This window comes from Eleginops maclovinus, chromosome 19, assembly GCF_036324505.1.
Source record: "Eleginops maclovinus isolate JMC-PN-2008 ecotype Puerto Natales chromosome 19, JC_Emac_rtc_rv5, whole genome shotgun sequence".
NCBI classification, from domain to species: Eukaryota; Metazoa; Chordata; class Actinopteri; order Perciformes; family Eleginopidae; genus Eleginops; species Eleginops maclovinus.
Window position 1 is genome coordinate 11,119,225 of NC_086367.1, and position 22,085 is coordinate 11,141,309.

The 22,085-nt window shown below is 42.8% G+C and overlaps 1 protein-coding gene across 6 annotated transcripts; it reads right to left on the reverse strand.

Annotated features, from left to right (window-relative positions):
- Nucleotides 1-417: 417 nt before the first annotated feature.
- eif2ak4 (eukaryotic translation initiation factor 2 alpha kinase 4) lies at nt 418-20,935 on the reverse strand. Of its 6 annotated transcripts, none has more exons than XM_063908539.1 (39): nt 20,881-20,935; nt 20,579-20,805; nt 20,325-20,440; nt 19,796-19,898; nt 19,482-19,655; nt 18,957-19,043; nt 18,707-18,858; nt 18,522-18,622; nt 18,265-18,422; nt 17,595-18,133; nt 16,918-17,033; nt 16,333-16,487; nt 15,801-16,237; nt 15,639-15,711; nt 15,472-15,561; nt 15,266-15,388; nt 14,955-15,059; nt 14,745-14,808; nt 14,572-14,651; nt 14,344-14,445; nt 13,804-13,854; nt 13,490-13,726; nt 12,530-12,605; nt 12,101-12,222; nt 11,778-11,827; nt 11,056-11,224; nt 10,325-10,441; nt 10,138-10,203; nt 9,869-10,039; nt 9,656-9,790; nt 9,446-9,553; nt 9,008-9,136; nt 6,226-6,312; nt 5,917-6,029; nt 5,769-5,824; nt 5,265-5,368; nt 4,824-4,892; nt 3,955-3,999; nt 418-835 (listed from the first exon to the last, which is right to left on the reverse strand). In XM_063908539.1, exons 2-39 carry the CDS (start codon nt 20,708-20,710, stop codon nt 557-559), a joined length of 5,091 nt encoding a protein of 1,696 aa, XP_063764609.1. In that variant the 5' UTR covers nt 20,711-20,805; nt 20,881-20,935; the 3' UTR covers nt 418-556. The 6 variants fall into 6 exon arrangements, with proteins under 6 accessions (XP_063764609.1, XP_063764613.1, XP_063764612.1 ...); XM_063908543.1 differs by adding an exon at nt 2,936-3,051 and having other exon boundaries at nt 18,963-19,043; nt 20,579-20,935; XM_063908542.1 differs by adding an exon at nt 2,936-3,051 and having other exon boundaries at nt 20,579-20,935.
- Nucleotides 20,936-22,085: the final 1,150 nt, after the last annotated feature.

The following is a 22,085-nucleotide window of genomic DNA, read 5'->3' on the forward strand; positions in this document are numbered from 1 at the left end:
TTTCTGAGGGGGGGGGGGTCCTCTGAGATTTTAATGCAAGCAAAAAAACAAGTAGCCCTCATCTATCCAATGGGCTAATAAAACCCCGGAAAACACAAAGACATGCAGGCCTGGAAACCTGGATAATCCTCAGCGCAGACTGTGCTGTTGTTTTGACTTGTCCGTCCAAGCTTGCTCATAAACTTCAAGGTGAGGAAGCTTTCCGGAAGGATCAATAAAGTAAACATTAGGGTCAGTTTCCCAGGCCTTGAATATGTCAAATACGCAACACAAAGCCTTCAAACTCCACTAAAAACTCCCCAAACATGCCCAACGTGTCTCAACTGAGCAATAACTGAGTTGATGGCAACAAGAGGGTTAAGTATTAGCTTATGAGGTATTACTCAGTAGGCAGGTAGTCAATAACGAGGCTGCAGGTGTGTTGAACTCACATGTGTATTAAAATAGACACAAAATATCAGCTCTGTGTGGGAAAAGGTCATTTATTCCTACTATTCAACTTGTTGCCGATTAGAAAAAGTAAAATTGTTGCCTTCACAAAATGTTCAGTAAAAATCTATCTTTCGACTTCTATAATTCTGTTAAGGCAATAGAGTCCAGACTCTATCTGAGAGTCTACAAAACACTGGCAAGTTAAGGACTTTGAATTACCATTCAACATGGTAAACACGTCTTTTTGGGCTCCTGCTTTCCAAAAAGAAAAGATACGAGTCCGTCTTGAAACAAGTTCTGTAGGTCCAAAGATGAAAATAGTCTTGGGGGGCAACCCCTGGGATTTCAGAGAAGGATCTTGTAATAGTCGTCCTTGTAGCTGTACAAGACCACCACGGCCAGCCTGCAACAGAACAACATCAGTCAGTTATTGATTCAAAAGAATATCACAACAAATCGGGAAATTCAACCAAGAAGGTTTCCGTATCCAATTTCTCTAGATGCAGAGGTCAGTCAGTTTAAATAAACACAGGATTCAACTCTGCCATGTCCAGGGTAAGAAAGTCCTTAAACTGTAGAAAAGATAAACTTTTTACAAAATGAAGGTACCAATTACTACCGTTATTTCCATTAGTTGGCACTGCCATTGTTGGCTCAAAGCATCGCTGTGCCTGTGAACAGCCTCACAGAGCTGCTAGCATTGCTGCAGATGTGTAAAAACAGCAGTGGAGATACAAATCGTACATGCCAGCAGTGGTTTTAGCTAGAACTAAATCTCAGCGAACGGGGAGCCCTCGGGATAAGTTTACTTTATGATCTTGCGGCTGCCAGGTGACTGCATGAGCCTTTCAGCCCACTCATCTGGCCTTAGTTGCCTGTGCCCCACATTCGATGAAAACAACAAACACCACAATGAATATATCCATTGTTGCCTCTGTGACGCGTATTTATCACCAGAGACTTTTCCCCCACTAAATGGCAAATCAAACACACAGCAGACAGGAAATTAAAACCAACTGCTCTGGAGAGGCGGACGGGGAGGCAGAAAGAGAAGATCTTTTTTTCCTTTTCGTTACCATCTCATTCATGAAAGAGAAAAGCCGCTGAATCCCTCACAGGGTTGCTCTCTATTGGCATTCACCAGCGTCACAACACAAGGAACTCAAACACAGGGGATTTAGCCTGGGCTTTGAAAAAAAACAACGTCCTGCTGGGAAACTTGGGAACATTAAGCGCTCCATCCACAACCGCAGCAATTGGTGAAGTTAACCCCCCCCGCCTTGTGCTGAAATCTCTCTGTCAATCAACTTGGGTGTTAAGAGACAGACCTCAGAAGACCAAACAAGGCAAATCCTTCTCCAGATTTCACCTCAGGAAACGGGCTCAGTCGAGGATTTGATATTCTGCAAGGCAGTAGTTATCTGTATTACAATTGCCTTTGAAGGACTGACTGTCACTGTTACACCTGGAGTGTGTGGGCTCGCTCCCAGATTTGGGGAGGCAGCTGCCCGTAAAAGGAAGTCTGCATGTTTACCTCAGGTTTCATTTAATAAAAATAACAAGTGGGAAACATATGAGCGGAGCAGTGGGGTCTTTGGCTCACCGCTCACTTGGGTTATGTCTTCACGGTATCAAGTTCAAACTGTTTCTTTACTTTGCAGGGGTACAACATTTTGACACATGTGAATGTTAAAATGTTTAAGAAGTGGTGTGATTCGATTATTTTGCTTTCTCAAATATAGAAACCTAAAAAGTAACTAACTTAAATATTTGCATTTAAATCATGTCTGTTGAGTCTCTTTCTATCATGGAACAAGGCAACACAATGGTGATTAAACCTTTTGCCCACTCATAAAATCCCTTGCATTTGCCATGTTAACAACTAGGTATTTGTGGCCACATTTCCAAGTAAAATCTCAAGCAAACACTCCAGGAAAATAAGATCCAAATGCATCCATGCAACTAAAGCTTGTTGGCACTAGTGGGGCCAAAGAGAACACAAAAGCGAACTTTGAGAATGTTAAAATAAATAGTTTGTAATTAAAACATTTCTTCATATTATAAAACAACAACAGTATTTCTGGTTGTGTCAGTCCACCACGTGGCCCTATTTTAAATATTTCAACACCACGTGGAGTGATTCCCTACCTTACCAATAGCGCTAGCAGTGGGCTTACATTTTGTTTTTAAGTCAAATGTCTATTCAAGTTGTGCATAAAATGTGGTATACACATCCATAGTGCCTAGATGACAATTTTTAAAACTTTGGGGAACGTCCTCTTTTAATCAGGTCAAAGTTTCACTTAAACGGTGAATTATCTCAGCATCTACGAGTTGAATTAGCACAATCTTTTGTAGATAGATATATATTTGACTTTCTGATTCTTTTCTTTACAATATAAGTGATATAGCTAGCAATGTGTGGGAGGAATAATAAAGAGGATTAAAAAAGATCTGCAACAAGTTGGTTCTTTTCTCTGCTGATAAGAACACAAAAACTCACTTTTTGGTAATTTTGAAATGGTGTATCTCATCGCAGATGGACTTAAGGTAGCGCTGCTTGGGTAGACGAGACAGCAGAGTCTTCACGCTGCTGTTGAACTGGTCTTCGCTATCAAACTGGTAGGGAAGAAAGGATAGAGCACGTGTGAATGCAAGAAATTAGCAAGGACTGAAGGTGAGGTGAACGGGTTACAAGAAATGCAGAGGCCGAAGTCAGTGCATCAAACAAAGCCTGGTAGAGGTTAGTTTACTATGTCAACACTCTGTTCAGAGTATCCAACACAACGGCTCACATGGTGTCAGTTCCCTTTATGTTTGTGAACAGAAAAGTAAACGGCATTTTAGAGGAATAAATGGGCTTTTTCTTCTGCAGCGTTGGAGTATATTTTTTCAAGTCAAGTGTAGCTACAGTGGGTTTATAGATTTCCTCTGCTTCTTGTGTGACTTGGGGTAATTTGCCGTATTTAAAGCAGGCCTTTCCTGCACGCCTGGCTATACCCACTGTGTATTGTCACCCGTTTTATATACTAAATGTGTTTTCTTTGACACATGTGCTTGCGAAGGGGGCCGACTGTATAGGTGGCCCATTCATTTATGGAATGGAGGCTTTGCTTACATAGAGGGGTGGTGTAAAGTGCGTTCTTCAGACTTCATGTTTCTTAGCACAATATAATTTAAGACTTTTAAAAACCTCTGCTCTTAGGAACCAGGGTGCTGCTTTGGTCAGGAGTTTGGAATGTGAATTTTAACACCTCTTAAGTATGCGTTTTCTTAACTCTATGTGTCTGTCCCGTATGTGAGCCTTGTTAAAGAAATGCACGTCTTTGGCAGATTTCCCTGGCTGTGGAAAAAGGCCGGGGTGTTCCCTCAGTCCACTCCTCATCGGGACTATAAGGAAGGAGACGGGATCCCCTCTTCCTGTCTGCGATCTTGACCTCTATTGGCTCCCTTCCAGCATAAGGATGTAGCCTTTTATTAACTCTGCCAAAGGGTCTCGATAAACGCAAGTATGGAACCTACCTCCAGAGACAGGAAGTTGACCAGCGTTTCCTTGTTCAGGTCCACCTGTGGGACGAAAAACAAGCAAAACACAATGGAGCCTTATCTCGTGTACTAACAGTTCCAGAAATGTTTTTATAATAGAGCTAAAAATATCAGCCAGTAGCTTATGCAATTCTTTCAACACAAGATAATCCACACCACTTGGACATCAGTAAATGTACCCATAATTCCACTTACACAATACTGTGGCCAGGCTTAAAAGACACTATGTCCCTTTTACAGGAAGAGTCTAATAGCCTCCTGGTATAATCATTGGAAAATGAGTACCGCTGTGTTTCAATGTGAACGAAAGACAAGCAGGCTACTGACCACAACGAAGATTTATAGGCCTGTGTAACTCACTGCTTATGGGAATCAAGGTGATTATGTTTCAATAACTTGTATTTACTGCTGATGAAATCCAGACCCCAATACGGAAGACAAATGAATTGAGAATGTGTGGCTACATTGGTAAAAAAAAAACTAAGAAAAAAGTCAAGCACTGGATAATTTACTTTGTGAATATCAGGCCATAAATCTTCAATGCAACCCCAAATAAACACAATATGGCAGCCATTTACATCCCCTCAAATGACACGGTGACTGCCTTCTGTTTAGTGTTCATTGTTCTGTAGCGACTGGAACGGATTCACAGCCATGTCAACCTCCAGCGAGGGATTCCAGCACGAGTCGAATCACTATAAAAGGGCTGCTCCCAGAGATGTTTGCGATTTTAGCTATCAAAAAGCTCTTTTGTCGCTCTGTGATTTCACACATGGATTCAAGAGATAAGGGTGGGAGAGCAGAAAAAGGAGAGCCGGGGTAAAAACGATAAACAAATGACTTACTGCCAGAACCTCGATGTCATTGGTCTTGTTCTGCAAATTGCTACCGAGATTTTGTAATCTGGTTTGGATCTGAAAGAGAGAGTTAGAAAGGAACTAAATAAGAAAAAGAACAAATAGAAAAGGGTGAAAGTACATAGTGGTGGTTCCCATGATTCCCATTTAAATAAGAAAATTGGGCTGGCCTTCAGTTACAGTCATCAAATTCTTTGTGACAAACATTGTGTACTGTCATTTTTCCCCATTTGTGAAGCTGTAGAGAAATCTTGTGAGGAACAGGTGCAGACATAAACTAGAGTAATTTAAATGTCAAACATTTGCGGCTATTTTTATTGGTAACTAGATCACAAAATCTGGCTTAATCATTTATTTCAGAATGGAAAAGATGGAAAGAGAAGTGTACGTGTGTGTGCGCATGACTGTGTGTGAGTGTGCATCACAAACCTGAGTCTCATAGCGTCGTCGAGTACTAGAAGAAACTTTGTCCGGGCTGATGACATTCACATTCATGTTCATGCTGCTGCTGCTCCCATGTTGTTCTGAAGATCCTGGAGACAGAAGCAGGACCATTTCCACATTTCCTCCAAATACAAGGCTTTGGTTAAATCACACCTTAATCTCAAATGTACACATTCCAATGACATGACAGTGAAAACTGCCTGGCTAAAGTGTTTCAATTTAATTATATCCGTTTGTAGGCTACCTGTGTGCATGCCAGAAGTTGGTGTGAAATATAACACTTATTCTCTTTTTGCACTTATCGTACGTCACTCTGGGTAACAAATCAGTTCAATTCCAGAAGTGTAAATTCAACAATAGGATCAGTCACAATTTTCCAAGCGGAACTGTATAAAAGCAGAGGTGTGAATGCTTCAGTAAGACTATAAGGCTACAAATTCCCAGTTTAAGCTGTTCATAGAGGCGTTCGGTAGAGAGGGATAATCAGACCTGTGGTGTTGAGCAGCGATCCTTTAGGGTTCTGAGACATGCTTTCAGAGATTTCTCTGCAAGGGGCACAAGGACAACATTATATAAGAACAAACTGCCTTACATCATGCAGACGTCTGAGCAGCTCACAAAACCAAAATGTCTTTACCTGATGTTTCTGTCCTCTAAGAATTTGGTTCGACATTTCTGAATGATGTGGTCCACCAAGTCCATCTCAGAAATCCGTTTCTCAGACTGCCTGTCTTTCTCAAAGGACTTGACCTGCAGACAGAAAAAGACTTTAACATGTGCTGCTGTTCAGAACCGTTCTATAATTCTCTCTTAACAAAACAGTTTGGACAGCATTATAATCTGCAATGCTACTCACATAAAAAGCAGTTTAAATAAAAGGAAATGTGTTTTTTTCAATGTAATTTATTCCTGCAAAATGCTTTAATGCACTGTTAGTCTGGTTTACCTTCACATAGTTTCCCTCCTTGTCAGAGACCAGGGCTATGCAGCTGATGCCGGCCAGCCTGCAGTGCTCCATCAACGTCTCCTGAGTCTAAACACAAAAGGACAAATGCTCAATTACTCACACACAGACAATAGAAGTGGTGATTTAAGGTGTTATATTATGCTAATTTCCAGGTTCACACTTTTGAATTTCCATTTGAACATGTCTGATGTTCCTATACAGACGACTGAATATACCTGTAATTACAGGCAGCGTTAAACGCTCCGCGTTTGCTCCACTCTGTCTCTTTAAGAGAACCTTCCTGAAAAAGCTGCTCTGATTGGTAAGTGTTTCTTGGTCTTCAGCATCTGCTCCTATGATCTGCACCCCTTATTGACGGCGGGGATTGACTGTAATGGCGTGTAGCGGCACTTATAATTGTACCTATGAATTGTATAGTTGTGAAATCACAACCTAATAAGATGTGAACAACTGGTTTGAAAGGCAGTCTCCAAATACAGGCTGTGTGTTTTTTTGGGGAGGCATTTTAATACTAGACCTGCTTTGTATTACCAAGTAGAAGGGAAATCTCACTCGCCTAGATTTTCAGTGCCTGCAATCAGTTGAAATATGAGTGCATCTAAAGAGAAGATAAATAACATACTGAATATGTGTGCCATTCACTTCAACATTTCCTGTTTGGTGTTGTGTTGGGGCTTGAGGATGCAACATGGAGGGACACAGTGTGGGCTGAGTTAGGAGGGAATGTTTCCTTTCCATCAGGCCTTCCTTTTTATTAACCATACCAGTTTGACAGTGAGTTTTCTTCCATTAATTACTAAAAGAATCACAAGTCAAGTTTCGCATTTTAACTTAAAACTGTTTTGAAATCAGAGCTCATTTTGGGAGGAACCCTGATTTAGAAAATTCTTCTAAAGCAGCCAACACTCAGTGTAGGTAGAGTTTTGGTTGAAATGAGAGTGTGCACCATACTGGGAGTCACAACCAAAATCAATGTGTATTCAGGTAATGTGTTCAACCATGACACTGTGTACGTACGTGTGTGTTTGTGTTAGCCCAATTAATTCCGCCAACTTGCAGCCCGGAGTTTCATTTGGCTGCTCCACTAGACGAGCCAGCGGTAGTGCAGAACAAACTCTTCTGTGTTAAACAAGCGCGTGTGTGTGTGTGTGTGTGTGTGTGTGTGTGTGTGTGTGTGTGTGTGTGTGTGTGTGTCACTTTGCCTCGTCATCCTGTACGCACTACCACTTCCTCTTTTCTTATAACTTTATCGTTGACAGAACAAATTAAGTCAAAGTTAAGCCATTGCTCAGGGGGCCGGTGGGCAGCTCCGGGCCATACGCCTAAGCTGACCGCATGTGGAAAGGAGTTTGCCATATTTGGCAATTAAAATCTGAAAAGAGTGGAACTGTCTCCTGAGGATGAATTAAAGCTGCAGATTTGTGGCCTGTTAAGAGGCCAGCATGTGAAAGGTGTTAACAAAAGTCTAGTGAGAGGGGAGGGATGGATGAAAAGGTCCGAACAAGGTGTTCTCTCCATCTCGCCACTCAGTCAGTGCGCCTGCCTGCATACGTAATCTACAAATACAAACAGTGTTGACAATTTGCCGCTCTTTTTCAGCCAAACCCAATCTTTCCTAACCCGTAAGGACTTGTAAGGGGAGCTGAAGGTGGCCAATAACTTTTGTCCTGTGCCAGTACATAAAGACAATGAAGACCGTTGAAAGCGAAGCACTTGTGCACTGTACAAGTGGAAACAAAAGGTTATAAAGACCAAAAAAAGGAATACTGAAATTTGCCAGGGAGGGCGTTTACACCAACACAAACACAAGGCTGAGATCAGTTTGTCACATAAACATGAAGAATGTGACAGAAGCATGGCATCAGGATTTCTGGACCGGGAAATAAATAACTTTGAGGGGTCTTATCTCATCTCGGCTGTTTCCCCTAACATGAGCGTATCATAAAAGTGTATTGGAAGCTTGTCTAACAGATGCCTGACTTGATTATTGCAGAAATGACTCCACTTTGTATTGTCCCAATATGGCCAGTGAGCCTCTTTCAAGTGAAAAAACAAAGTGCAGCTCATTCTCTGCGATGTTTACTATTTCTGATGCTGTCACGATAAAGTGTGTTGCTGACAGATTAGTGGCATTTTCCCCTCAAGAGCGGACGTCCAGTGTCGCCCCCTGTATGCGGGTTGAAGTTACTACAGGACAAGAAGGACAACATTTCACACAATGGTTAATTTCAGATCAGGGGTCTACAAAGATGCAAAGGGACAGAAAAAGGGGGCTCACTTATATAATTATTTGTGTACGGACTGAAATCCTTCTGAACACAGATGCTGCTCTAGCCATGTCCTCTCTGCTGACGGCTTCCTTTCGCAGGTCCGGAAGCAACAGTAAGTGAGTTTCTGAGAGGTGGACTCTGCTTCCTAAAGCTGAGATACATTCAGGTTTGGACCTCTGGTGCCATGTAGAGTTTCGATAACTAGAAGCATGAATACTCTTATGTCCTTGCTCGGACATACATTGGACAGGACAAATATTTCCGCTACAACTACTAGTGGTGTTACTGCTCCAACATGTGCAGCAATGCAACAGCAGATGAAGGGGAGTAGCCAACAACTAGCAAGAAAACATTGATGCTGGTTTCAAACAGTTGGAAGAAAATGTATTAAACACCATTCTGAGAGATCACTGACACAATGCATTTTGGCAAATAACACTGAATGTAACCATAACCTCTTGTACGAGAAAACTGTTTACTTATTCTCTCACCTGTGAGACGTCGTAGGCGATGTCTGCAGAGACACCATTGCTCCACAGCTTCTGGACAACATTGATGGCTCTGGACATCGAAGAGTATCCCACTGGAACCACCAGCACATCGCAGGAGCTTACCGAGGGCTGTAAGGCAAAAACAGAGAATGTAAAGAACAGACATATTAAATAATGCAGTAATCTTGTTGTCTTCACACCGACACAAAGTTTTCTTAGGCACATCATCTATTTTCTCATATAGAAATAGAGAACATGATGCATTTTCATAAATAACAGCGTTGAGTGAATAGTCACAGCGATCATTGTTATTAACATGTTTCTAGCGGCTGTGTGGCGGCCGACTGCTGTAATAAGGCATACTTAAATATGTAGCTGTCTGCTGCGCCTTCATTGCAATAATTAAGAATGTCAGATCCCAGTGGTTGTGTGTCTCACCGGCTCCTCCATGTTGGCTATAGCAGCGCAGACTTTGTCCAGGGCCACACTGGCCCCCACTGCAGAAGGCACCGGCACCGTGGAAGCTGGCCCACGAAACTCCAGGATCTAGCAGCACAGAGAACATTTTTCAATTATTGGCTGCAGATTTTTGTCATTACATGGAAAAAAAGTCACGTGTGTGGCGCGGCAGACACCAGTTAAACCCACCAGGTGGTCGTAGCGTCCTCCAGCTGCCACTATGTCCGGCACAGTTCGCTTGCGCTTCCTGATGAAAGCCACAAACTGGAAAATGATCCCAGAATGATGCTGCACCTTGTATACCAAGCCTAAGTTAACCACCACCTATAGAGAAGATACACATGTTTTAAAAAGGAAAGAGAACCTACACTTCAACCTTCATTCACAGAGAATCCAAATCACCGGCAGTTTCACTCCCAGTTTCCGCAGCAGCACTGTGAGCTCCTCCAGGTCCTTGAGGCCCTGCTTGGCCAGCTGGGTGACGGCAGTCTTCTGTTTGGTGAGTGATGTCAGCAGTGGTGCCAGATCCTGCAGATTCCCCTTCTGCTCTATGTACTTGTACAGCGTCTGCAACTGGACGCAACAGAGGAGAGATGTCTGAGTTTAGAACAAGTGCGCTGCTGCTGATTATTTTCACAGCAGGTCCTCGTCCATCCCCGTCTGACACTTACGCTGTTGGTCGACAGGGAGAAGTTACAGAACTTTGCCTCCACCTCACGTTTGGTCAGCTTTTCACTCTGGGGAAGATACAGGGGAAAAAAGAAGGCATTAACACTATTATATATGCTCACACTAGCGTTAAGGCAACAGTCACGCACTGTGAATAACATCTGTGATGCATGTGTGACCTTCACTGACCATGGCTTCACACAGTATGGTGGAGGCCTGGCTCAGTTTGTCCTCAGGGACTCCGCTGTGGAGCAAGATGGCCTTCAACAAGCTGGTGTGGTTCAGGTAGATGTTGTAGTTCCTCTCCTGTGGGTGCAACACACACACACACACACACACACACCTTTAGACCTCTCAGCCGCAATTACAGTCAAAACTGAGAGCACTACTGTACAATGAGCGCCTCAAGTGAATAATGACTGTTGTGTCCGGCTGCCCTCTCATTCGGTCTGACTCACGTATTCTTAAAAGCTTTCACACAAAGAGCAGGGTGGTGGAGAGGATCACAAACAGGATCTATGAGGGATGAATGATTAGGCCAGACCCTAAAGTGACTGAGTTCATGAAACATGAAGGAGGAGAGCTGTGACTGCAGACTGACGTGGCGCTGGGGTGTGTGTACAGGACATGGATTGGACTGGGAGGCAGGGAAGGAAGTGCAGGGAGCTGTGCACAACAGATTTACTATACAAATAATAAATACTGTGTGAATCTGTCAGTCTTAGACATACTTTGGTATGTTAGGAATGTGAGCGGGAAGTCAAAAGGGAAAAAACAACATCGGTCCAGGCTGCACTTAAGGCATCCGTAGGAAAATAAAGAACAATTATGCACCCAGCCAGTCAACAAAGTGTGTGGATGTGAATCAGGACCGTCAGCTCACTGCGTACTGTAACAAACAGATTGTTCCTGTGTATAACCTGAAGCACGGGGAATTCCTGGACTATTTCAGAGATGGTGTAGATGGTCTCAGCATCAGGCAGCAGGCTGTTAGTCACAGGGGTGATGATGTCAAAGGCGCACTCCAGAAGCTCCCTTGGATGCGCCCGATCCAGCTTCCTGGGACGGAAAACACGCTCGATGCTGTACCTTCGAAGACAATGAGTGAAACACAGAGACAATGTTAAGTCTCAACATGAATATCAGCCTTTAAGTGAACTGTTTACTTGTTGGATATTTGTAATAACACCTCATTTTATTTGAATTGTATTATATTTTAAGATAATCTGAACACATACCCCTTAACACAAAAACATAGCTCTTTCCTAATTGTTAATAATAAAGATTTGACATGAATATCACAGTCGCATTACAACTATAACCTAAATTAATGCTTAAGGATCAAATGCACCGTTTACATTTTGTAGAAAATGTACAAAAAAGAAAATACAGATTGTCCAAAACAATTCTGGTGGGTCTAGGTTAAAGTTAGTAAAGTAAAAGAGAAACAAAAATGGCATTGGCAATATCAGAGTGTCCAACACAAGTTAGATTGTTAATAAGTCAGTGACATAAATCCTTTGAGCTAATAGCTTGGTTGCAGAGACCATTTCGAAAAGAGCATTTATCTAATAAATGATGAGATCATTGAATTAGGATAAGGATTATATGCATATAAGTGTTTAAAATAATTGAGCTTTACCTCTTCAGGTGCGTTATGTTATTGCGAGCGACGTATCTTGAAAACGCCATCTAAAGTAAAAACAGAGTTAAAACATTGGGTGCACTCGTATAATGACAGTGAAGTCAGTGCATACCAGGCTGCAATCAATCACAGAATGGAAACAACCATTTAGTGTTCAGGGTTTCCTGAGGTAGCAGGATATTAAGGCGGCTGCTGATTGCAGTCTCACACTATGTGTGTGTGCATGTGCTGATGCAAATAGTTGGGTTATTAGTGTTTGCGTGCAAGCGCCGACATGCACACTTGAGCGTGTGTTTGGTGCGTGTGCTTCTTGGGCTCACGCGAAGGTCGTAGGGCAGTGTGACCAGCATTCCACTGTGATCCATGAAGCAGGCCAGCTCGCTGCCATCATACAACTTCCTGTTCCTGGGGAGGAGCATCGGTGTCTGGAGGCGAACCGCACCTGAGAAAGAACATCATGTATTACTGCAACATCTGCACAAGATAACACAACCCTCAGCTGAAAAAGAGATGATGCGTGTGAGTATAAACAAATAAGTACAGCTGGACCTCATCAGCAGGAAAAGAACACTAGCACCTGCACAGAATCGGCGCTGCACCACAGTGCACTTATTGTTTTGCTACCACTCGCTGGAGCAGATGTTGGGGTTCAGAAAAACGTGCTTACAGTGGGTCAGGAGTCCAAGTGATTCGCGGCAGAGAGTCAACAGAGGCTCACACGCACACTCAAACAACAAAAGTGTACCCACCATGCTTCTTGAAGATCCTGGTGATTGTTTCGTAAACATGCTGCTGCAATTTGGCACTGTTTAAGCTGAAGCTGCCCTGAAGGGAGACCAAACAAACAGCCTCTGTTAGGGATCAGGAGACATCGAGTAAGCACTACCAGGCCTTCTGCTGGCCGTTCATACAGGCCAGATGAGAGGTAGCAGTGGTGAGTGTGTGCAGCCATTCAAAGGTCTGCAGTGACATCTTCAGGTGGTGAGGGGTAACTTCACATTCATATCTTACACTGCACTGTACCTATTATTCTTGTATTTTACTTTACTTACTTTACCTAGCATTTTTTAGTTTGTTTCATTTGTATTTATCTTGGCTTTTTATTGATTATTTTTAAATGTAATTTTAGTTTTAGTTTCTGTTTAACACTTTGTTTTCTGTAGAATTCTTTAAAATTGCCTTGTGTGGAAGTGTGCTTTATAAATTAACTTGCCTTGCCTTCACACTGCCTTCACACGTTGAATAAATAAAACCACTTACAAGAATTTCTGGAGGGGGACGATTTGACAGTGTGATGACAGCTTTGCAGTCTACTGTTCTTGTTTTGTTGCTTTTTGTTTAGTTCACTGATCACAATATGAAGGAACACTTGTATGTGGGATACAATTGCTGTCTACCTGTGTATGTACATGCCTGCAAAAGGTCTTTTATTTTATTCCTTTTAAACCATGATGAGTAACAGTTAGTTACCAAACAAGCTATGTACCACTAATATCTGAATATTTCGAATTTCTTCAAGTGCTTTTTTATACTTATTGATGTGCGTATTTATGTGTTTTGTTTTGTGTCTTTGTATTGTAAGAAAAGACAATTAAAACATGTGTCAAAAATAAACCACTTACCATGTATCTACGCTTTTAATTCCCTAAATACCTTGCATGCATTATTCAAATAATGCGTACACCAGTCAAAATATACTAGAACCACACCTTGTGCAGGTCTATGTCGTAGGTATAATCCATGACCGGGGAGGTGTTCTGGGCGAACAGCTGGCCCACCATGGTGCGGTAGGCTTTGCCGTTGATATTGGCCATGGTGTGCTGCAGCACCTCGTGCAGCTCAGACTCCTCCATCTGTGGGGGAGGCAGCAGCTCACTCTTCAGCAGCTCCTGGGCGGTGGGCCGCAGGGCCTGGTCGTGGTTCAACAGCCACTCTATCACTTTCCTCTGCAAAGGAGAGCATTGTTAGACTGAGAAGTCAGAGGAAAAGGCTTCATATAAAAAGCTGTGCTTCAGCGTCGTACCTGTGTTCCCTGCTCATAATCAGTAAAATCCTCAGGAAAGATCATGAGCTCCTGCATCGTAGAAAGAAAAGGGATGAGGTCAGTCATAAGTAAGTTATCAATTTGAATGCAGCCAAATTAACATGGGCTTGAGTGGAATAGTATTTTTTGCTTAGGAAGTGGCAGTCATGAAAACAGCCGTTTGAATTTTCTCATTACTTAGGAAATGTGCTTCAATGTTTCTTTCTTTCTCCTTTAGCATAGAGTAGACTGGCATGTCTTTTACCAAGGAACAGGACAACTAAGAGAAAACTCTGTCACACAATTCCATGCGGCAGCCCTACATACATACTGTAGCATCAGTCTTTACATGATAAAGTTGCCTAGTGTAAATCAAGTTGGATACTGTTGTGTATGTTTTTTGTAAGTTTTTTTAGAAATCTGTCTTTGACCATCACAGGTTTTTTTCAAAATCAAGGAAAAGTGTTTAGGGAAAGAAAGACAATGACATTTTTTTTACTTTACGACTTCAGCGTAAATCGCTTCCAGTCCTGAACATACCGCACGCAGCTGGCTCAGGACAGAGATGCGCTCGGATCCAGTTGTCATGGGACGGTAGGACATCTCAAACAGGATGATGCCCAGGCTAAAAAGGTCAACTTTCTGAGGACAAAAAGAAGGATAAATATTAATAACCTTTGCCACAGGAGGGAAGCAAACCTGGACAAAAACAAATCAGATGGAGCCCACTTCACAAGCTCAAATAACATATTTGAATCAAAATCTTACTTGGTTGTAGGTGGCTTTGGTGTGTCCTTGAACCTCTGGACTGACGTACAGCGCAGTACCAACCATGCCTGTCATGTTACCTGTAGAATAGTGATGCAATGTGTCAGAGAAGAACATTCATATCAGTACAAAAACAGCTCTTCCCTGTGTGAATTTTTCCAAACTCTCTGCACCTGTTGGGTCTGGTTTGGGCATTACTGCTGACCCGCTCTCCTCCACTTCAAATGTGCCTGCAGCCTAAAATAGAATAGCAGTATTAAATGCATTTAAGTAGATGCAATCTACTATTTGGAACTACTCAGCTAGGCAATGAAACAGATTTATAATGTTTTACAATGCATTAACTCCACAGAGCAGCCTGTCTCTGTTAGGGTAATACGCACCACATTAGCAGGGTGGTCCGTAGCCAGGCCAAAGTCTCCAATCTTTACGTGGTCCTGTGAGTCGAGGAAGATGTTGACAGGCTTCAAGTCCCTGTGAATCATGCCCTAATAGGAAAGATAAATGAAAAGATCTGCTCAGTCCTGCATCATAAATAAAAACATGGCTTCCTTATTACTGCCATTACCGTTCAAAATGCAACATATAAATACCTTGGATATTTAAGTGTGACGTTAGGTTATGGGACACTTGCAAATGGTATAATTAACTTTCAAACCATGCTTAAACACATAAACACACACAGATAAAACACCTGCTCGTGGATGTAAGCAAGCCCATCCAGTATTTCCCTGAAGAGTCTCCATAACCGATTCGGGTCCTGGTGCAGGCCTTGATCTATTGTGTCCCTTAATGTGCTTTTTTCACAGTATTCCATCTGCGGAAAACAGAAAAAACCAGCATTAGCTAAGAGGCAGAGACCTGTAGTGGTAGAGAATGGAGTATGACGGTGAAGCTTACTTGAATGTACAAGTGATGTGCTATGAGGAGGGGCCGGTCCGAGTCTGTGCTTTCCCCTGCATCTGTTACAGCCCTTTTGCTTAGCTCAACCTGCAAGAGGAAACCGTCTGTTAGTTGCACTATGGACAAATACCAATGAATTATAGATAAAGTGTAAATATTCAAACCTGGGACATATCGTCTGTGCTTTCATCTCCATTGTCAAAGATGATGTCGCTACTTGAGTCACTGTCTGACGGTCTAAAAACAAAACAAAATAGTAATAAGAGTTTGTGCAGGAGAAAGTATTGCTGCACTTTATGCCACGAAAATAAAAATAAAACACTTACAAAAAAGATGCACCAAAAACATCTTCTTCATCGTCCTCATCATCCTCTTCATCACTCGACTGGTGCCTGCTACATTTGGCGCTGGAGGACCTCTCGATAGAAGTGGACCACTCCACGGAGCTGGACAGGGCCGGAGGCGGTGCAGCGTCCTCCACGTTATCGGCGAGGCCCAGCTCGTTGATGGGCTTCGGAGGCTCTTTGCGCTGCAGGGGCTTGTCACTGGAGCTCCAAGGCTCAGAGCTGTCGGTGTTGCTCAGCATGCCTCCCGAGGGCGTCTCATGCCGCTCGATCCACGCATTGTAGTAGCGCACGATATTCTCATGGTTGAGGCGCGAAAGAAGCGTCACCTCGCCCTTGATTCGCCTGAACTGTTTGCTAGCTGGGTTGACCTGGATGCGCTTCACAGCGTAGTAGCAACCGTCAAGGTTATTCTGAACCTGGAGTTGCAGTAAAGGGGAAATGGAAGTGAGGAAGTGAGAACAGCCAGCTTAATGGCCAGTGAAACATCATCAAAAAAAGCTTTAGAGCCTACCTTAATTACAGCACCAAAGGCTCCCTTTCCAAGGAGCTGGAGTTCCTCAAACTCATTGAAATAGCGGGAAAACTGCCTCAGCACCCCGGTGCTGAACGGAGCGTTGAGGATGTGGCTCTGCGGGATGACTGATGATGGAAAGTCCACAACAGGATCTGAGATGACGGAAGAAAAACATGACATAACGATTGGAAAGTCGTGATAGAAAGAGAGAGTATACAACAGTATGACATCAGAACTATAGGGCTGGGATCAGCTGCCTCTCCTTAACATACCTGAACAACGTTATTTAAAACAATGCAATAACAATTATATTATAATATTATTAGTGTACTCTGCTTTCAATGTAAATATATGCTGCAAGGAAAAATATCTTTATACGAATAGGAAAATAAGGAATGTGAAGATGTCAACATGCTTTTTGGGATGCAAATGTTTTGTTAAGATTTGACATATATAGAATAAATTATAAAATGGTTAAATTGTGTCTGTAGAAATCTGTCATTTAAGTGAGCTAAATTCACCAAAATGTTTCTCACGTGTTATCCACCTCATTTAAAAATGGTGTATGGACGTTTATATCACCTTCTGGGCTGTCAACCCGGTGCTGTGGCAGGTCTTTGGGCGAAGGAGGCTTGAGGAAGGAGTGTTCTAAAAGCTGCTGAGTTGTCCAGCGATCAGCGTCATTCAGGCACACACACCTATGACAAAAGTCATACAGCCATATTTAAAACAAGGAAAAGGTCTAAACAATTGAAATAAAACGTAATTTTATGTATGTAAAAACAAGTTAATGTGAATTAACTCAATTTTTACACAGCCAGCAAAGAGGAAGACAGACGATCTATAAAATATCATGGCCCAAAGAATGATTTAGCATATTAACAAATCCAGATGCTTAACAATACTGAGAAACATTTTCAAGGCCCGCCCCTCTGTTCTTTATGTGTTCCGAACCTGAAGCAAATGTAATATTTTGAGGTGTTTTACCTATTGTTGAACAATCTACAATATTATAATGGTAATTTTTTCACAGTTTGCTGCTGTTTTATAGATCAAACAAACTATTGCAGAAATAATCATTAGTATAAGGTCTATTGTACTGAATCTTACATTTGCTTCGGTCATTATCATTTATTTTTTAAATCAACATGCATATAAAATCACTTACACACGTAATTAGTGCACATGACTTATAGTCAATGGGCTTAAACACTATTATATTCCTTTAAGAAGCTGGTAATGTATCCTTCAAACCATACTTATGAACGAAATCCTGGAAGTCAGCAGGCAGGCTTGCTGGCACTGTCACTGGATACTCCTGCACCTCCTTCCCCTGACTTAGAGCCAGAAGCATCAGCCCCAAGTTCCACACGTCCCCTTTTTTGCCCGTTTTTGTTGGCATCGCCGTATCCTCTGAGAATCGCACATGGGCTTGCTCGAAAATGTCTTCTTTACAGATATCAGCAAATCTTTTGGATAAGCTGTAATCCGTCAGTCGTACGTTACCCTCGGAGTCCACCAGCACACTGGAGGCCCCTAGCTGTTTGTGGACCACGGAATTCGAGTGAAGGTAGTCCAGGGCAGCCAGCAACTGAGCCGTGTAGTGGCACAGTTTGTCCAAAGGGATTGGGGTTTGTGTGACAAGGCTTTGGGTCAGATTGACGCCAGGCACATGCTCCACCAGCAGGTTAACCATGAGGCAGTCCTCTTTCTCAGTAGAGCTCAGCGCCATGTAGCGCATCAAGTTTGGATGATCAAGCCGCAAGAGGGAGTTGAACTCGTTTTCTGCACCGTGGATCTACACAGGAATTCAGAAGTATGGTTTATTACTTACAAACTATTTTCCAGGTTTTCTTAATCTTAAACATGGTTAAATACATTATTGAACCACTATATTCTTAATGATAATATCTGCTTTTTTTTACTTGCCTGCTTTTTGCAGTTTTCAATCCTTCCTTTCTCCTGGCTGGTTAGAAAGTTGCCCATCTTCTTGTTCCATTGAAGCGACCACTCATAGATCACAGCAAAATCTCCGGAGTTTGCCTCAAATCCATAATAAACTTCACGGCGGAGCCTCTCGCTTACACCTGTCACAATCAGGAACACACAATTACGTAACCAATGGTTACAGGGTTGATCAAGCAGCTTTAAACTTTAGTTGCTGCATCCACTCAGACAAATCTTACCTAAGCTCTTCCCTCTGTGAACAACGAGATCTCCAAACGCGCTGCTGAAGAAGTGAAGAAGCTCTTGCGAGCGAGGGATGTCTTCATTAACTGTGTCACGTCTGGGAAAAGGGATACAAATGTAATTCAATGCCTTATTTCAATGTTTCTTTAAAACGAGAAGCATCAGTTGGCTTGCTGTGTACCTGTGACGCGTACTGGAGGTAGTCCGGCGGCGGTTACTGGCAGATCTCTTGCCTTCTATCAGTTCAGGAGGAACTCCGCTGGAGCTGGGTGGGCTCTTCCCTAACAGTGGGGAGTGAGCAGGGACTGGCTGATCCATACTATCAAGTCGCTCCTGTGAATATAAACACCACACAAATGGTTGATCAGAACACCAGCTGTGGTTAATTGATTTTATTTTTCTGCAGGGGGATACCGAGAATAGTGCAGTACAGACACCTGTTTGGCAATCTCCTTTCTTCTCTTTTCTTCTCGTTTCTCCTCCTCTCTTTTTTGGATAACAGCCATGATCTCTTTTTGCTACAAGAACAAAAAAAACTTCTGTGGGTCGTCTGTGTTTTTCCCAACAGGGTGCATAGTTTGTAGTGCTGCAACGCTTAGTAGAATTATTGAAATGCAACAATCTTGATCATTCATAAATCGTTAAAGTTCATTTTCATGCAAAAATCCATCTTCGATCTTATGTCAAACAGAGTTCTTTCAGCAAAGGCGATCCAATAGGGTGTTAGCAAAAGTAATTTGTTCAGCATTTTTACATGTAGTCAGATCAGATCAACATCATGAATTTCTGCTTCCTATTAATGGAATTAGCTCTTATTTAGTTTCAATGTATCACTCCCACAAGATACATTTTGAGATCTTTTGTGAGTGGGACAACCAAATCACTCTAATACAACACAAGTGCAAAACCATAAATAAACTACAGCATGAAGGTTTTTATTAATCTCTTTTCCTTACCATCTCCTCCTCCTGTTTGCGCCGCTGGTCCATTTTCTGCTTCTCCTCCTGATCTCGTATATCCTGCTGTCTCTGCAGGTTCTTCAGCATCTCCTCATGGAAGGAGCTTGGTGGAGGCTTGTTGTGCTCGCTCAGAAAGCCCTGGATGTAGTCTGCCAGTTCATAAATCATCACCTGGTGGACAGGAAGGTAGAGGTTAAGGTGGTTGTTGTATAAACTTGTATCCATGTGTGTGTGTTTGTGTTTGTGTTTGTGTTTGTGTGTGTGTGTGTGTGTGTGTGTGTGTGTGTGTGTGTGTGTGTGTGCATCCTCACCTCCCCACATCGTGCTCCCGCCAGCTTGGTGAGTTCACTCTGTAGATTCAGGAGGTTTTCGTTCGACAGACCTTTGGCATTATTCAGTTCCAGTTCCGGAGGCCTGTTGGTGCCACGAGACATCAGTTAGTAAGCGAAACACTGAGAGGGCATTAACAACTCCAACATGGAGCTCTGTTCTGCTGTCCTGGAAAGTTAAAAGAACACAGTTTGGCCTGTAGAGAAATATGCAGCATCCTTCTCATTTATTATCAATCATGTGGGATCACGCAGATGACATCCACAATCAATCACATCTGTTATGTTTATTTTGCACTAACGTTTGTTTAATTTTTTTTATATTTAATTCACACAGGAATATACATAAACATATTTATTAACTATAACTTACCATTACGAAGTTATTTCTTAACAAATATGTATTAGAAAACAGCATAGTGTGACTTGTCTCAGTATGTTTGTTGATACCTTGCAGTGCAGTGGCAATAATGACCATGAGATCTGCCAAAGGTCAGGGGTCAGTACTCACGCATCTGGGTATGTGGGCGGGCATTTAACCTGCAAGTCCACAGTCACGTAGCATTCCTGTCCATTGTTCAGCCAGTTGGGCCGCAGGCAGAGGTGCACCTGAGGAGGCCTTTTAACCTGAAAATACAGTGAAGGACTCCTTTTTAATGGGGATGACCATGTTGGATCACTGCAAGTAAAAGTAGTTATGTTTCAAACGTCCATCATCTGCTCTCTAAAGGGCAACGCATTCTGCTAACTTTCGTCTGTAGCTACCTTCCATGGATCCTTGCTGCGTAGATCCTGGAAATCATCTCCAAAGATAGACGCGAGAGCTTCTAGCTCATTTTCTTGCTGGACCGTGTAGTCCTCAGTCCCTTCTGCTGGAGTGTGCTGCTGACTGCTCATTCTTCTTCCTCACTACATGGCACTTCTCTGGTCACACTCACAGACAGAAGGAGGAAGAGGCTCCGCCGCTGAACTCACCGCCACCCTGCGCAGCTCTGACACATAATTCACTGCAAACTTTAGCGAATAAACCCCTCAATATTATTAACTAGTCAGTAGAAGTCACTTACTTATAACACACGCGACAGACGACCACAACAACGCTGCCAAGTGGCGCATGGCTGTTGCAGGCTGTGTCGCAGAAGGTGAAACGTCATCACTTTGCTCCGTCGAAAAGTGGCCTCGAGAGGGCAGTAATCATCCATCTTCTTTGGGCACATAACGTTGCTGAACATAGACCAGACCAACTGCAGCAACCCCAGCTCATAGCACTGCCCCCACAGGTTTGTGACCTGTTTTTTGGCCTGGCAGTGTATTTCCTATAAGGCAGGAAAAAAGGCAATAAAACCGTTGTGACAGGCCTACAGAGCTGGCCAGACTTCAAATAGAGATAACCAAAAGTGCCTCACATGGGTAATTCAGCACAGAAGGTTAATTGTAAGAAATGTACTTTTTCACATTCTGCAAAGACAGTACAGGAGTATAGCAGCGTGTATAGGTCAAAGGTCAAGTGTGATATTGACATACTTCTAACTATAGCTATCAAAGTGGATAGCTAAACTGTGCTGCGGTATTTAACCATGTTGGCAGATACAGAAAAAATACATGTAGAAACTGGGCTCCAATAATGGATTTATAAAATTGGTTTTAAAACAAACATTACAGGTAGCACTACAGGGATTAAGAATGCTTCCATAAAGTTTGGGGACTCAGGAGAAAGATTTCCAAGTTGATAGAGTAGAGAAATACCCTACTGTACTGTCTAAATTACTTCCTTATTGTTGTGCAATCTGCACAGTGCACAAAACTTTTGAAACCTCAACCCCTCTAATCCATGGAAGGTTGCTAGTTGCTACAGACGGTAGTTAGCAGAATGCATTGCCTCTTAGAGAGCAGATGGGCAAAAGTTGAAACACAGCCTGACATCAGGGAGAATGATGTCGTCATCAACCTGCTACAGAGGTCCCTCTCCCACTTGGAGAAGGCTGGGGGTACTGTGATGATCATGTTCTTTGATTTCTCTAGTGCCTTCAACACCATCCAACCCCTGCTCCTGGGAGACAAGCTGCAGCTCTCGGGGATGGATCACCACCTCACCTCCTGGATCCTGGACTACCTCACCAACCATCCACAGTACGTGAGGACCCGGGAGTGTCAATCAGACACCATTATCTGCAGTACGGGGGCACCCCAGGGGACGGTGCTGGCACCGTTCCTCTTCACCCTCTACACTGCAGACTTCACCCATAACACGGTGACCTGTCACCTGCAGAAG